We start from the raw sequence: 17,508 nt of genomic DNA, 5'->3' as shown, positions 1-17,508 counted from the left end.
AATAGCCAAGACGAAGAGATCGGGGAACAGACCTAATGAGAAACACAGGATAAACACACCAAACACATCAAACACAAACAATCAGCATGATCAAAACATACAAGTCATTAAACAAGGGGGCAGGACTACAAAACCAAAACAAAGAACACGTGTGCTAAACCAAAATACAACACGAACACATGGACAGGACTGGGAGGGGCCAATGGTGACAGCGTACCTTTATGAAAAAATTCTAGAGTAATACTACAGGCTGGTAATTCATACAATTACTATCATTTATCACAGGACACTACACATATAAACACATACATATCACTACAGATGTTAACAGATATTAAACACACCAGACAGATGATTAGATCAAGATGAATTTCACTTCAGAAGAGCACAACTTTTAGGCATTGTATTCATTTTTATTATATTGGTAACCCTGTAAATATAAATGTTACTCTCTGCAGTGCTAATCCAGGTAGCATTAATCCCAGTTTCTAAATTTTATAAATGTTCATGTGTTGGCAAAAACTTGTTCACAATTCTCATATTAGTGCTTGCCTAAATATTACATATGCACGACAATATTGTGGATTATTATAGCAATATACAGCACTGTAGACAGTATTTTGCGTAGTATTACTGCAGATCTTTTCTGGTAAAGCTAGGGGTACATTTTCAAGTGTTGAAAATGTGTCAAATCAGGACATCACTGCAACTTATTGATTTGAATTACAAGATTTGTGAATCATTACACTCTTATAGCATCTCATTGGCATTTAGAGACTTTGGCTCATTGAAATCTGCCACTAGAGTAGATGGACACATCCGTCAGACGTAGTGAAAGGGATCGGCATGTGAAACTACATGTGGGGTGTTACTGTGTTTTCTATCACTATGGAAAAGAAGCGCCGTGCTGCAATTCATCTGGAAATGGAAAGAGTCCTGGTAAAAGGTGACTGAAATGTACAGTGTATTCTTTTTTATTATTATTTATTTCTTTATCGCTCAAAAGAAATCACTCTATTAATGAGCCCCTTAAATGGCCAGGACTAAACAATGGGTACAAACTTCTACTTCTACAACATAAGAATGACCGGGCTAGTCTGCATTGTAGTTCATGTCGTTACAGCGAGCTGCTGTTTTTATTTTCTTTATAATTAAAACTGTGAGATGTGGACAGTTATTCGGAGTGTTTTGGTGCTAAACTGGTGCAGTGTAGAGGAACTCAGGCCTCAGGATGTTTTTTCAGTGGTAGAGATAAGATGCAGATGCTACAGCGGGGAACGGTCGGTCATTTAAGGCAGTGAATTCCTTTCACTTTAGCTCTGTTGATGGTGATTTTTTTCATCATTTCAACAGCCCTTTCTATTTGTTGTTTTGCTGAATTCTGCACACCAGCAAGATACTGAGTTTTGAGTATGGTACCCTCTCTTGATCTTGATATACAGTGATTATAAATTGCTTGTCTAATGTCCTTAAAAGGAACTGGGGAATTTCACATGGCTGATTTTTTTTCCACTGTTTATTTGCTGCTGCTCAAACTGTTTGAATGGAGCTGTGCTGATTGGCAAGGGAACAAACAGTGTTTTAACCACCGTTTCTTGTTTTCATTATTACTCAGATGATTTATCAAGAGTTAGATTGCGACACTTGGTTTTGTTTGTTCTTTTCCTCTTCCTGTCACAAACTGAAAGTGCCACTTTGAATCATTTTCAGCTGAAATATTGACGCACCCCTCACAAGTCACAATCCCAATCATATTTTATTATTACCCTAATTAAATAAAACAATAATAAGCGCATACCAGTCCGAAATAAATCACAGCCAATAAAGCAATTTGTGTATATTTATACAGTCATAGAAAACACTGCCGTACACGGAAAGCTCAGATTTTACGCACTGACGTGCTTCACGCCGATGAGAACATGCAAGTGCCATAACTCCTCCAAATGAGTTGAAGGGCCACTGCTTAGCTCTCAGAATGGGTCGACGGTTGAAGTTGAAGTAGATGAGCAGCTTAAAGAGCATAAATATCCTCTTTATTGGCAACGTTCAAGTATTAATACAGACTCCGTGAACGTGATAAGTCATTAAACTGTAAACAGACATGATTTGATGTGATGGTTGATTGACACGTGTGTCTGATTGTGCTCTCACTTCGGCAGTACACTTCGGCTCTGACGTATGATGCGGTTCAGGTGATGACAGAAGCATTCCGTTTCCTGCATAAACAAAGAATTGACATCAGTCGGCGTGGCAACAACGGCGACTGTTTGGCCAATCCGGCTGTGCCTTGGGCTCAGGGAGTGGAGATAGAACGAGCCCTGAAACAGGTTCATATCTTAACTGTGTTGGTGGAACATGAAAACACTCAGTATGCATGTGAAAATATGCAGTATTTTGTGTGAACGCCTCTGGTGTGTGTGTGTGTGTGTGTGTGTGTGTGTTTAGGTGCGAGTGGATGGACTGACAGGAAACATTCAATTTGATCAGTATGGAAAGAGAGTGAATTACTCAGTCAACATCATGGAGCTGAAAAACAGCGGCCCGGTGAAGGTACAGCCTTCTTACTCAGACATGCATGCACACACAAAGAAATGTGTATTTGCAAACAGACGATATATTTTATTTGCATAAATTTAAAATAGTCTAGCAGTAATAAAAGTGTCACTATAACAGAACCTGACCAGGATTGGTTGCTTGCCCCAGGTTGCTTATCACATCATCACTTTAAGTAGCCAGCTTGGCTGACAGGGCGTGCTTTGAAACTGATCTCAAGGTCTGACAGCAGCCTGCAGTTACAAATGACCCAACCTCAGTGATTGTATACTGCATGCTAGTGCGCTGACTGTATCCAACAAGCATGGAAACTTAACAAGCATGTTAAACTGCTAATTGTTATTGTCAGTTTACAAGATTGATATCACAGAGCTGATATATTAATACGCAATTTCGTCTCTAACCAATCACTTAATGTTTTATTGTGTATCGTAACCAATTTCAGAGGTTCCTTGGATGATACAGTCACTATTTACGGTCAAGTTTTCAGATTAATCAGCTAGTGTAATGATTAGGTTCCTCATCCACTTAATGTAAAATTTAAACAAAGGAAAGATGTCATGTAAAATGTAAAAATTCACTATTTACTTTACGATTTACCGACTAACAGATTTTGTTTGTCACTTTTACATTTATTTCTCAGCTACAATTCTTGTACTGCCATGCTATGGGGTTGAGTCTGCTGAATCAGAAGTATGGCTGTTGCTATATGTTATCTGTTGCCTCCTTATTAAAGCTTCAAAACAGTCCTAAAGTAAATTATAAAATATAAATGACTTCATTTCTCATTTTATGGCCCTTTTATGGCTTAACTTGTTAGTTAACTTGGTTCTGTTTTCTTGATTCTACAACAGGTTCTATTCCATTTTTGTTACCATTAACGTATATTTGTCAGCGTATATAGAAGTAGGGCGTGTCTGACCAGGCAACATTGGATATTTTTATAGCTGGTAGGAACAACTGGCATGTTTGTGAATTCATGGCCGCATATTTTACAGAGTTGAAGTATTTGAACGCATGAAATAATTTCATCCTGCCCAGGATAACTGAACCATTCGTCTTTTGTACAAGGCATTAGCCTAACATTACATTTACTGGGCTGACATTAGCCACTGAGGGTAGTTACTTAAAAACACTTACCCACAGAAAAGACGTCAGAATTTATGCACATATGAAGTAAAGCATGTGTCAACAACAAATCCGCATCAACAATTTTTTGTAATCACTGTAGTCGACTTTGCTGCCTGATCTCAGTAATTTGTCCATATAGTGCAGTAGTATGTCTAGTACAAGGAGACCCTCTATATGGATGTTCATTTTATTAGATAAACTTATTCTTTTCTCCAGATTGGCTACTGGAATGAGGTGGATAAAATGGTAGTCACCAAATCAGACCTTTTCCCCAATGACACCATGGGTATGGAGAACAAGACAGTTATTGTGACTACCATCTTGGTAAGATCATGTTTCATGTTCTGTGTTAAATGCAAAACATACAGGACACGGGTTTAATAGTTCTGTGTGTATTTGGATTCTATTTGTGCGTTTTTGTTTTGTAGGAAGCACCTTATGTGATGCTGAAGAAGAACTCAGAGTTATTTACTGATAATGATCGTTATGAGGGATACTGTGTGGACTTGGCTGCTGAGATCGCAAAGCATTGTGGGTTTAAGTACCAGCTGAAGATTGTCGGAGACGGGAAGTATGGTGCAAGAGATGCTGAGACCAAGATTTGGAATGGCATGGTTGGAGAGCTGGTGTATGGGGTGAGGACTATAAAACACACACATACCCATAGGCACATAGAAAAATTAAAGGAGCAATAAGTCACTCTGATATACTCTGTCCTTCATGAGGGCTGAACGCCACACCGATGTTTACCCTGTTTATTTGCTGATGCTGGTCTCTTAGTTTTCTTCCTTTATTTATTTTGTATTTTTTTACACAAATTTTTTCCATTCAGTATTCAGAAGCATGCCACTCACCTGTCGGGTACTGCAGTGAATAACCTGGGGGAAAGTGACTGGCCAAGCCTAAGAAGTGTTGTCAGACATGCAGGTCTTTTACTTCTGTGGCGAGTTTGCTCAGCTGTTGTCACATGATCTAAACATGTGATTGTCCATGTGTGAACACCTGTAACGCCGGGGAGCGATGAGGTGGACGCATACGCTGAGATAAGCGACTTTTATTGAGGGCAAATCCAGGGTCGTGGTCATGACAGTCCAGTTTCAGGTAGCCAATACAAAGAGCAGGAGGGACAGAAAATACTTAACAAAACACTTTGTCCAGCACATCCAGCAAAGACCAATGAAAAGTGGGGCAAACACAGGGCTTAAATAATCACAGGGATGACGAGGGACAGGTGGGAAACAGGTGAAACAAATCAGGGGTGGAGTCAAGAAAACAAGGGGGCAGGACTGAACCAAAACAAGCGCAGTGGAGGATCAAAAGTAAACAAAAAGCACATGGAGGAGTGGGAGGAGCCAATCGTGACAACACCCAAGTCATTGTGATAATATGGTTCATACAAGCCCAAGAAGTATACCTGCATTTTTTATAAGAAACTTGGACAATCACAAATCACTTTTAGTGCTTTTTTTTGTTTTGTTTTGTTTTTTGGGTTTTGTTTTTGTTTTTGGTTGTAAGCATTACTTATTGCTCCTTTAAAAAGCACATTAGGGCTGTCACAATTATTTGACTAATTTCCTTTACAACCCAAGTGATTAAAAATCTCTGATTCAGCGGTGCTGAGTTGGCAGTTCCATAATGTGTATTTTATATCCTAATCCTCAGACTAAGAAAAATATGCACCATTATATGGCACTTTGTGTTTAATATTACATTTTAAGTGTTTTTTGAAGGATTCTTAGATTCTCTTTTTATAATATTTTTATATTATAATTAGCCATCAGTAAAATCTGATTACTTGATTACTGTAATTGACTGTGACAGGCCTTCACAAATGGCTGTTTTGTGTATCCAGGCATATATTCCTTGTCCTCCTTATTTCTACATCTCTTTTTCTCACTCAGAAAGCAGACATAGCCGTAGCCCCCCTGACTATCACACTAGTTCGTGAAGAGGTGATTGACTTCTCCAAGCCTTTCATGAGCCTGGGCATTTCCATCATGATTAAGAAGCCACAGAAGTCCAAGCCGGGCGTCTTCTCTTTCCTGGACCCACTGGCCTATGAGATCTGGATGTGCATTGTCTTTGCCTACATCGGCGTCAGCGTCGTGCTGTTCCTCGTTAGCCGCTTTAGCCCATACGAGTGGCACACGGAAGAGTTTGAGGATGGGCAGCTGGGGGCCAGCGAGTCCACTAACGAATTTGGCATCTTTAATAGTCTCTGGTTTTCTTTGGGCGCTTTTATGCAGCAGGGATGCGATATTTCACCAAGGTTGGTGTGTGAGTCGGTGCTAGCTGGTGGGCTAGCGAGCTCACGGTATGGGCTTTTCTTAGTGCAGCTTTCTGCATCAGCAGTTCACCCTCTAGTGTAGCCGTGGTGTTTCAGTGCTCACACTCCTGCTACTGCTACTTCTACCTTGTTATCACAGAAAAGACTTTCTCACCCTTGATCCTTCCTTTACTCCCCTTAGTGCTAAAACAATCGCATGGCATGAAGAGCGAGCTGGTGCAGGAGTAGGAACCTTTGACAGGGGTTGAGGTTTAGATCCTCGGTCAGAGGTTTCTTACGTGAGTATAGACTCACCCGGCGCGGGACTGTTTGGCGCAGAAGGCCACTAGTTTCTTCCTACTTGGAGTGGTACCGTGTTTCGGCTGCATATTCCCCATTTTATTGTAGGTTACTTCACTACAGAGCTATACCACTCTCTAGTTTTCTCTTTCTTTTTCTCCTTTTCTTGCTCAGTAGCATCATTTTTTTTCCTGACTTGAAGCCTGTAGCAGGACAACATGGTGGCTTTGTTTTGCTGTGGCCTGGACCACACCATCACGACATTGAATGGATTTGTGGTAGAATGATTAATCAGTGATTAGAAATTCTTTTAGAGTTGAGTGGATATGTAATATATTTGATATATGGGGGACCTTATAATCCAAGTAATAGGCAGTTGGATTTTTGGCACAAGCACAGTATTTGTCTAATATTAACACAAATGCAGTGTAACATTTTATAGAATTTCCCTTTTCTGTGTAACGTTAGCTGTTTCTGAGTGTATGAGCAGACATTTGGAATGTATGGGTGTGTGTTTGATGTTGTTTTGCTGTATGTAGGTCTTTATCTGGGCGTATAGTTGGTGGTGTGTGGTGGTTCTTCACTCTCATCATCATTTCGTCCTACACGGCTAACCTGGCTGCCTTTCTCACTGTGGAGAGGATGGTGTCCCCCATCGAGAGCGCTGAGGATCTTGCCAAGCAGACTGAAATCGCCTACGGAACCCTTGACGCAGGCTCAACCAAAGAGTTCTTCAGGGTGAGGCTGAGGAACAGAGCATCTTGGGAATTGTAGTTTTTCGAAAGCTTAAGTTAAATGAAGAGTTTTCTGTGCTCTGTGATAAATACCTGCAGGAGGTTTTGGTCTAAACCAAGAAGGGATCGGCTGAAGCGTTGGACATTCCTCTGAGTTGTTCTATGTTTATGTACATGTTGTTTAATTACTCTTCCTTTTATGTCTGCATAGGCTAGATCTTTCCTATGCTACACTATACAACTATAACAAAAACAATCTTTCTGTTCATCTTCTCTTTCAATCCGACTCCTGCCCTCTCTCCGTTTCCTCATATCCAGAGGTCAAAGATCGCGCTGTTTGACAAAATGTGGCAGTACATGAAGAGTGCCGAACCATCTGTCTTTGTGAAGAGCACGGTAGAAGGCGTCTTGCGCGTGCGCAAGTCCAAAGGCAAATACGCCTACCTGCTGGAGTCCACCATGAACGAGTACATAGAGCAGCGCAAACCCTGCGACACCATGAAGGTCGGCGGCAACCTGGATTCCAAGGGCTACGGCATCGCTACACCCAAAGGATCTGCTTTAAGGTGGGTGGAGTAGTATAACAATATGACCCATGTTGTTATAGTATCCCACCTACCCTGATGTAGGCCGGGGGTCCCTCTGACAAAGGAGGTAACCTAGGAAACTGTAGCTGAAAAGGAGTAGGGATGGTAACCTAGGCGACCAGGAATCAGGTAACCTAGGTAACCGCAGGGGGAGAGGGGAGGAGAAAGGTGTGAAGAAGAGGGTATCCTAGGCAACTACTGAGATAGTTGAAGGTGACCTTGACAGTAGTGTAGGATCTGGTAACCTAGATAACCCACTGAGTGCCAGCGATCAGAGTGATGTAATGTTGATGAAGTTACAGACACAGCATTGTTCTTATTAGCCAGGCAACTGAGCAGGCCTCTACGGTAACAAAGGCTCAGACAGATCTATTTTTAAATGCTTATGAAATTTAGATAAACATTAGATAAAGTTAGTCTCTGTATTTTATTACTAGACAGTGGTTACACAGATGTGATTGAACAATGACTGAGATAGCATCACAGTCTTCAGGCTGAGATAGGCTTTTTTTTTTTTTTTTACCTGTTTGTGCTACAACTCACCTGTCTTGTGTTCAGTGAGGCAAATGATGGCAAACGGCTCATAATAATTCATGTGTTTGGCCAGTTTGACACAGTAGCAGCCACAGTATTGATATTCTGCCTGCTTGGGCCCTCGGCTAAGCTAACTTAAGCTGGCGTAATGTATGTGAATAATAAATGCACCATCTGAGATGAAGCTGACGTGTAAAATTATTATTAATGGTATACTGCCTGTTGTGGTTCACCGTGGACGTTTGCCATGAAATTTGCCTTGTTGAGCACTTTTCTTTCCTCACTGACTGAATCAATGCAACTAGATATGATGTCCCACTTTATAATCAGTAAACTATTAATGCATGTGACTTGTTGCACTGATTACTGAATGGTTATGAGCACTAATGAATGTCTAATATTAAGTTTCAGAGGCCTAAGAATACACTATAATGTGATTGCGAATGCCAATGATGATGCACTGTTTGAACTACGCATGCAAGTCTATTTCTGATACCTCTAACCAAATGTGTCTGCTTTTACAGTTAAATGTTTCATTCACAACTAATTGTATGCATAAAGAATGAGCGAATGTACTTCTGATTGACCAACTGCTATTGCTTAGCCTCCTCTATTTTAGCCTCCTGCCCTGAGACTTACATACGTATAAAAACACTATCAAAAGCTCGGCCACCTTATAAAGTGACTAGATGTTTAACTGGGTTTCTCAAAGTTAAACCTTGAATCAGGATTTTGATTGCTTGATACTGACTGATTGATTGATTGATTGACTGATGGATTGTGTGACCCAATGTTGCATTTATTCTATGCGACTGGTGGGGGGGTGTGGCCCACTGCAGCCCCACCCCCCCAATGCTGTCTGACGAATTTGTTTTATCGTTTGTTTAAGAAACGCGGTAAACCTTGCAGTGCTAAAACTGAACGAGCAGGGGCTTCTGGATAAATTGAAAAACAAATGGTGGTACGACAAAGGAGAGTGCGGCAGCGGAGGCGGGGAGTCAAAGGTCAGACCCGTGATCAGGAACTATGGGTAAAAAAGAAAACGAATGAAAACATGTGAAATGAGTAAGCAGCACTATTGGTCCCCCGGCAACCCACCCGTTGGAACTCCTTTAGGGCCTGAGCTTGAGTTGCACGTGATGTGATTGGAATCCGCCTGCTTCGTTAAAAATGTGTATATATTATACACAGACTTATTGAGTAATATGAACGTAGCACCACTGAGAGTTCGGGAACTGAGTGATGGGCAAGGCCTTTACATGACTGTTGTAATGGGAGTCTCCGGTTCAGAGTGGCGGAGCTGATGGTGCTGCTTTCTCATGGCGATGCGTCCACACACATCTGGCACAGCAACGCCGCGATTGCTGACTGCCAAATGGAGTGCGGAGGGCCGATCGCCACTGAACGCGCAGGGCTGAGCCAATCCAGCGCTGTTAGCGAGTTCTGATGTTCATGACAATAACATAAAATAACATTGGTAATGTTATTTATGTTATTCCCCATACGCGAAGAACGCCAGTAAACCTTGCAGTATTGAAACTCAGTGAGCAAGGCGTCTTAGACAAGATGAAAAACAAATGGTGGTACGATAAAGGGGAATGTGGATCCAAGGACTCGGGAAGTAAGGTCAGTCACTGCAGGGAGTGCATGTGTGTGTGTGTGTGTGTGTGTGTGTGTGTGTGTGTGTTTGTGTGTCAATAGTAAATGTGTGCCTGTGTGCAGCTGTGGACTGATTGTCTCTGCCCAGACCCTTTCCCTGTGTGTTTGTTTGTGCATTTGAGAGGTTGTGTGTAATTTAAAACTATTCCCCCAGTGATGACAGAGTGAATGTGAACGTGTGTGTGTGTGTGTGTGTGTGTGTGTGTGTCAGAACGAGTCCCCAGTACAGATTAACCAACGCATGAATCAGAGACAGGCCTGTTCAATGAATTGCCTATACGAAGATGTGGCTTCATATTTAAATACAGAGTAATGCATGCAGCCCACCTACATATACAAACACTCAACTGCATATATAAGATTATAAGTTCATGTACACATTTTTCAATATTGTTTTCTGTATAATTTAATAAAGCACACTTATAATCTGAACATCTACAGTATATTTGTATATGCTGTACTGTGCAAAAGTCAAAGGTCATCCTTATTGTATTTTCCAGTTAAAATGGCTATTAGGTACAAGTTATTGTTTTCGGTATTTTGTCCTGTAGTTTGCATTTATTACAGCTTCTGTTCTTTTCAGAGACTTGCTTTCAGTCTTTCAGTTAAATCTGCAGGGACTCCACCAAAGTTTCATCTTAGAAGTTTGGGTGCATTTACGCCTTGGGACGGAAACACAGTTGGATTTTTTCAGATCTGATTATTTAAGTGCTGTTTATCTGATCCGTGTTGGTGGTCTACCAGGTCCTGCATGTTTGGTAGAAGTTCCGTTTTATTTTCTGTGTTTTTTTAATTGTTTTGAAGCCCAGTTTTTCACTTATTTTCCTTTGGCTTTCCTCTTCCTTACGCAAGCATATTACTTTATATCCAGTCTCATCAGAAATATCTCCTGATTACTGTACGTAATGACCGTTTTGACCAATTAAAAAGTGGTGGTGTCCGAGTTGTGCACAGTACCGTATATAGATGGATAAATACCCTCACATGCTCTCTCTCACCAACATACATGCACACCTGTATAGGCTCAGACTGTCCCTATGCTCCTCCTTTGTATTTCTGCAGTCAACTTGTCTTTTCTTTCTTTCTTTCTTTCTTTCTTTCTTTCTTTCTTTCTTTCTCTTCTGACACAAAAACCGTCATAATGTTGGAGTTGTAAATGTTGTGTGTGTATTTGTCTATAGCTTTTGTGCTGTGCACAGTGTCCCTGTCTATTACACACACCTTCACCACACACCAAACATGAAGGTTTCTAGATTTCTCTCTTTTTTAGTTTTCCTAGTCTTACTGTTGTTCTGGAAGTAGCAGTTCATTTCACCCACTCTTCCACACTCATGTAGCCACTAGTCAGTAAGTCACTTGTGTAGATATTTAGCGACTTTACTGTCTTGTAAAACTAAGTCAGTTCCCATAGTAAAATACAGCCACTACTCTTCTTGTCCGATTTGTGATCTTTACTGTTTGACCCCCTCTGCAGGAGAAGACGAGTGCACTGAGCTTGAGCAATGTGGCGGGGGTCTTCTACATCCTGGTGGGCGGCCTGGGGCTGGCCATGCTGGTCGCTCTGGTGGAGTTCTGCTACAAGTCACGAGCCGAGGCCAAGCGCATGAAGGTTGCCAAGACTCAGGCTCTAAATCCCCCCTCTTCCTCGCAGAATTCTCAGAATTTTGCCACTTATAAGGAAGGGTACAACGTGTATGGGCTGGAGAGTGTTAAGATCTAGTGGGGTAGGAACGGTGGAGATTTTTTTTTGTCGTTTATTCGTTTGTTTGTTTTTTGCCAGTCGTTTCATTGCCGTCGTCCGTTTTTTTTTTTTTCTTCAAGGCCTCATTGCCGTGCATTCGTGACAGACAAAAGATATGTATCGTCTGTGGGTTGTGTGTGAAGTTACCATACATACATACATACAAATTATTCAAGGAATGGATGGGTGGATGGATGGATAAAGTGGAGGGAATGGATCAATTAATTCATTTATAAATAGACAAAATTATAACAAGGATAAATGTTTATAAGGATACTGAAGTGATAAAACTCAGCCTTACTCCTTTGTCCTTGATGTAACTATATATAGTTACATATATATATATATATATAAAATTTAATACAATATTTAAATCGTTACATTTTAAAATACTAAAATATGAACATAAACTTTCTGTTCCATGTCTTATCTAGTAAACAGCCAATTAAACACTGCTCATTCACATTTCATTGTCAGGGGTGTTTCTAATGTTAAATTAACTAACCTTGAGCTTTAAAAGCTTCCCAGATGCTACTGACTGCAAAGGCCTCTTTTCCACCGAAGAGTCAAATGGTTCTCACAAAGCACCAGTTTTGGTTTCTTTTTCCATCTGATGTCCTGCTACATCAGGACTAGGGAATATCTTGGAAACTCGTGGTTTAGTTACGGCTAGCAGTCTGATCACCACATCACAGAACATGTTTGATTTCAGCTGTTACTCCTACACCAGTCACTTGACTTGCACTCCTAAACAGTCTTTACATTGTAAATGTGTCAGCTGAGCGCCAGTTAACTGGAACAGAGCCTGTACTGTGGTATTTCTCGCTTTTGGCCTGCTAACTAAGCTATATTTAGCATAGCTGACACACATTTCCATACACTACTGAACAGGTTTGATTTCAGGTGAACTTGTGTTACTTCATTTATGGCACTTCTATGAATCTTTACACAATTTTTACTACCTTAACTGTAAAATTGTATACTGCGGTAATATCTAGAGATGGTTTGAAGGTATGGATAGCGCCTGATCCGAGCACTTTCGTGGGCCCTCATAGATCATTCTGAGTTAACTTTGAGGTTACCCACCAACAGCTGTTTACCTAACCTTACAAGAAACTAAATGCATTAACAAATAATACTACATAGCCATTTTTGCTCATAGCTAGTCCCAGCATACCCACTACTTTAGACTAGGCTACACCACTGGTCTGGGTGGATGAATAACGAAGAAGATGGAATGGTTGATGAAGAATGGGATGAAAGGATGAATAGATGAAAGGACTTTTGAATGAATGATGAATGAATGGTACATTTCGTCAGTCCCCCCTCCCCACCGCCGCCGTTTTTTTCTTTTTTTCTGCCTTTTCTGCCATCATCAGTGCTTGGTGTTATTTATGGACTGGCACCATGGCTTGCTGTAGAGATATAAATAACTAGCTGTTTCATTGCGCTCAGAGAGAGACCCATTAGCTGTCAATCATTCTCCACCCCATCTGCCGCTCATAAAACTTCTTTATACTTGTGCAGTGTTCATACAGTGTGAAACTGACTGATGCTGTTGATTTCTCTCTTTTTCCTCTTTCTGTCCCTGTGTGTGTGTGAACATGTGCGTTTGTTTCCTTTTACCTTTTTTGTTGATCTTTTAATTTTATGCAATGTTTGGTTTTGTTCTTGCTTTGGGGATTTGTTTGTGCGACTCTGTGTGACTTGTGCATTTCTGTTTTTGTGTGTGTGTGTGTGTGTGTGTGTGTGTGTGTGTGTGTGTGTGTGTGTGTGTGTTTGTTTAGATGACGTTCACGGACGCCATGCGCAGTAAGGCCAGGTTGTCTATAACTGGCAGTACCGGGGAAAACGGTAGAGTGCTGACTCCAGACTTCTCTAAAGCCGTCCATGCTGTGCCCTACATGAGACCAGGCATGGCAATGCCTCTCAACATGAGCGAGCTGTCCTGAGTGCCTTACACACACGTGCACGCACACACACACACACACACACACACACACACACACACACACACACAGTTGTACACATTTTCTTACATATAAACACATGTTCATGCAGAACCAGGGTCATATACATATATATATATACACATAATAACCCAGCTGTCTCACACTGAGTGGCCCTATTATCAAAGACACATAGACATATGATTTCCGTAGATGTCAAAATGGTCATAAACAAGTAAAAACTTTTCTACGATAATGCTGATGTTTGCTAGTGCCCCTGTAAGATTATAGAAGTACAGTAACTGAGGTTCACATGAACACGAGCAGATGAAGCTTGTAAACGACTTTTTTTTATTTGAAGCTTTATTTCAAACAGAGATTAACATATAGATTTTACTCTGTATGTAGCAGGTTTAAAGTGACTCCCAGCAAAGTTTAAAGTGGTTTAAAGTGACTCTCAGTAAAGAGCTGCCGCTGCAATTTCCATAACGAACAATGGCCTGAAAGGCAGTTGTACAGCTCATATTCGCATTCAGTGACACATCTAGGATCATATTAAGATCAGAAATCAAAACACGGTTGACTGCTTCCACTGTCACTTCCTGATTATGTTGGTGGTTAATCTGATACTTTAGGCCAATCGGAGAGCTCAATTGGCTGTATCTACCTAATAGGATCATTTTTGCTTGGGGGTTCACGAATATAACCAGCCAAAAGAGGATCACTACAGTACTTGTAGAATTTAAATACAGCCAGCATGAAAACAGCAAAAAATTACAGAACTGTATGTTTTTATTTCACACAAATCATAAAGGCCCTACAAATCCGCATCTATGAATACACACACATCCACACCTACAAATACGCAAAAATCTACACAATAAACACAAGCACACACACACACACACACACACTCGCAAGACACTTGTACATACAAACAGACAAATGTACAGACACCTTGTGTACATGTGGACATTTTAACATGAACTCCGGTTTACATCGGTTCACACATGCACGCTGTTGAGCTACACAAACGATCAGCACTACATGCTCACGCACACCTCCGATCTTCAGTTTCCACTGGCATTTTTTCCACACCCAAGCCGAGGACTCGTAATCGTGCACTGAGGAGCAGCTCAACATCTGTTTCCATAGCAACATGTTTTTGGAATCTCTGATTCTGAAGAACACAAAGCACACTTGAATCATCTGCATCAAACGTGATGTTCTTTCATTTCACTCGAAAAAATCAAAAGAAAAAATCTTTTTTGAAGTACTTTTTATTTCCAAAAAAAAAAAAACAACAACAACAGCAAAGAAACTGCTTCCATATTGTAAAATATACTTATGAATTTACTTCAGTTTCAAAAGCCAAATGAGTTCATTTCAAGTAGGTGCAATGTTTGAACTAAATCATTTAATACTATCATAGGAATCACATATTGAGAAAAAAAAAACAAATATTGATCATGTAAATAACGACACTTTTGTTCTTTTGATGTTAATGTTAATATGACGATGCTCGACGGGAAAAAATCCTTTGGATTTTGTTTTTCTTCTGAGAAGTTTGAGTTGTTGAAACGTGATGTTCATTTTGTTGACGTTTGTTGTTCCCTTAGTTGTTTTGTTTTTCGTTCAGTTTTTCGGATCGTGTTCTGATCCTGTTTGTTTAGCCTACGGACGATGCAAGCAGTAGTTTTATAGTTCTGTCGTCAAGATGAAGAAAAAAAAGACTGAAATGAAAAACACTTCCACTCAGACTTTTACATTTCTCTTTTGAGGGGGTTCATCAGAAAGAACATATTAATTAAAATATGAACATTTATTAATATCTTAGACCTAATTACAATACCCCCCCCCCTCCCCCGCTCCCTCGGCAGTATTTTTTAATGCCAAATAGTGACCTGTGCCAAAATACTTGTGGCAAGTTTGCGTGGACTCAGTAACAATGCCTCACCTGTGATGTTTATCTTTTATAAATCTCGTTTAGAAGATGTTTCTTTTTTCCATTGTGTCACTCAACATGTACATTAAATGATGTGCACTACTATATGCAGTCTTAACTGTGAAGCGCATGAGAACCTTTAGTTTAATCTTTTTTTTTTCAAAGCGATGATTGATGATGATGATGATGATGATGCCACTGACTTTAGATAAATAGAAATTCCATAGTCAAATATGACCTGAAAAGTAAGAGAAAGAGTATATAATTGCAGATATATTGATAATTATTAATAATTCTATTGAAATTCTATGCCGAGCACCCTTTTCTATGCCATGCTGTGTAACTGCAATCTTGTCCATTAGTTTTATATGTATATGTATTGTATATACAAACAGAGACCATCCATGTGTATAACTTAAATCTCTAATTGTATGAACACATTCACACGGTACATACAGAGAACGCAGGTTGGTTCGAGTTTGAAAGCTGGTGGGCGTGAAAACTTCCTTGATGCCAAACCTCAAGCGAACACACAAACACACACACAAATGGACTTGAATCGTCACTAGGTTTTCATTGGGAGAGTTGAGCTGAACCGGAGGAGATTTTTGTAACTGGAATGTGGATCGACTGCTTTATTTTTTGGACTTTTGGAATAAACAGAGGCTGAGAAAGTACCAGTCAACATTGTCTTTCTTCTCCTCCACAGAAACAAGGATGGAGGGGATTGGCAGAAGCAGAGAACAGCTAATTGTAGGCAGGTGTTTGATGCAGTACCTTCAGAATTGTGTACTGAAAGGCCAGAGCACCCTAACTAGAGGTGGGCGATATGGCAGACTAAGTAACGTAACGGTACTTCAGTTCACTGTAAATCTTTTACGATACATGATGCGTCACGATATTGAGGTTTTGTGACATTTGATCAATTAGAACAAAGTAATGCCAGTTATTAAAAATACCATCGAAAACTGAATCCAATTATTTGTATTCAGCATTTCATCCACTGTGCTGCACTAAATTCTATTAAACAGGACTGATACTCCGTTTTTAATCAAACGGGCAGTTGGAAAGTGGTTTTAGGCATTGACGATACCTACGGTATGTTCAGAAAAACATGATGTAATTCATCACAATAACGATAAATGTGGTCATACTGCCCAGCTCTGACCATGACCCAACATTTACCAACAAACCCAAACATTAAGCTGATGTGAGCAGTGGTTGAGTTTCCAGAATGTGCTCATCATTCAGAATTCCTCTTATGTGGAACGTTCTCCTTCCACGCTGTTGTAGAACGTACTGGAATTCAGTGCTAGAATGCTCTGCCCCGTTAAGGCTGTTCTAAAACGTTCTATTCACGTTTAAGTAAATTATTCATGCTGTTCCAGAAGTAGGTCCTTCATTCACACTTCTAGGATGTTCTCCCTCATTCACACTGGTTCATTCGGCTTGTCAGTCCTTATTCTGCAGCACTACCAGACTGGCTGCCAAGATTTGAATGTTGGGTCCTTGAACATTGGGCTTCCAGGGTACTGCAGTGTATTTTAGGGTCAGAGTCAGAAAGTGGCCCTTAAGTGTAAATTTCTGTAAGCTTTAAGGTGCATGAAACACTACCTTTATAATGTTTACGGTTATCTTAAGAATGTTTAAAGAAAGTGCCAACCCAAATGGACCCAAGTGAATGAGAATAGAAAATTCTAGATTCAGGACCCAACCAAACTTTTCTGTCTGTATTGGTTGGTGTTTGCTCAGTGTTCTCTGGCATTTAGAGTTGAACCCTTATTGTACCTCCAATGCCAACCAGATTAGATTTTTTTTAGTAGGCCCATTTGCATATTGGCAGTGTCCCACTAATCACTGACCCAGAGCAGGCATTGGAATGGCCACACAGACACACAACCAGCTCACTTGGCACTAGGCACACAGTCTTTAGAACAAACTTGTCCTTTTTGAGGCATTTCATCCTCAGCAACTTGCGTTAATGCTATGAAAAAAGCACTGAGAGGAGTTTGATGTTTTTAACTCCGATCGCTTTAAGCCATTTCTGTCTTCTCGTGGTAAAACAGCAGATGTGGCTCAGTAGGGTGCAGGCAGAGGATGCACGCTTTA

The 17,508-nt window shown here is 40.5% G+C and overlaps 1 protein-coding gene across 5 annotated transcripts in view; it reads left to right on the top strand.

The window, feature by feature from the left end:
* Positions 1-16,076, top strand: part of gria2a (glutamate receptor, ionotropic, AMPA 2a) — a 47,156-nt gene extending 31,080 nt beyond the window's left edge. The window contains exons 7-16 of one of the 5 annotated variants that reach the window (XM_037532600.1): positions 2,160-2,327; positions 2,446-2,550; positions 3,901-4,008; positions 4,113-4,319; positions 5,586-5,953; positions 6,790-6,988; positions 7,303-7,550; positions 9,617-9,731; positions 11,239-11,373; positions 13,293-16,076. In XM_037532600.1, coding sequence (XP_037388497.1) covers positions 2,160-2,327; positions 2,446-2,550; positions 3,901-4,008; positions 4,113-4,319; positions 5,586-5,953; positions 6,790-6,988; positions 7,303-7,550; positions 9,617-9,731; positions 11,239-11,373; positions 13,293-13,457 — 1,818 coding nt within the window. In that variant the 3' untranslated portion in view covers positions 13,458-16,076. Of the gene's footprint in view, positions 1-2,159; positions 2,328-2,445; positions 2,551-3,900; positions 4,009-4,112; positions 4,320-5,585; positions 5,954-6,789; positions 6,989-7,302; positions 7,551-8,994; positions 9,110-9,616; positions 9,732-11,238; positions 11,489-13,292 lie in introns of all 5 variants that reach the window. The other 4 variants (XM_037532602.1, XM_017724923.2, XM_037532601.1 and 1 more) reach the window with 4 other exon arrangements.
* Positions 16,077-17,508: the final 1,432 nt, after the last annotated feature.

This window comes from Pygocentrus nattereri, chromosome 22 (assembly GCF_015220715.1).
Source record: "Pygocentrus nattereri isolate fPygNat1 chromosome 22, fPygNat1.pri, whole genome shotgun sequence".
Taxonomy (NCBI): domain Eukaryota; kingdom Metazoa; phylum Chordata; class Actinopteri; order Characiformes; family Serrasalmidae; genus Pygocentrus; species Pygocentrus nattereri.
Note: the sequence above shows the minus strand (reverse complement) of the source record. Positions and strands in the feature narration are given on the sequence as shown.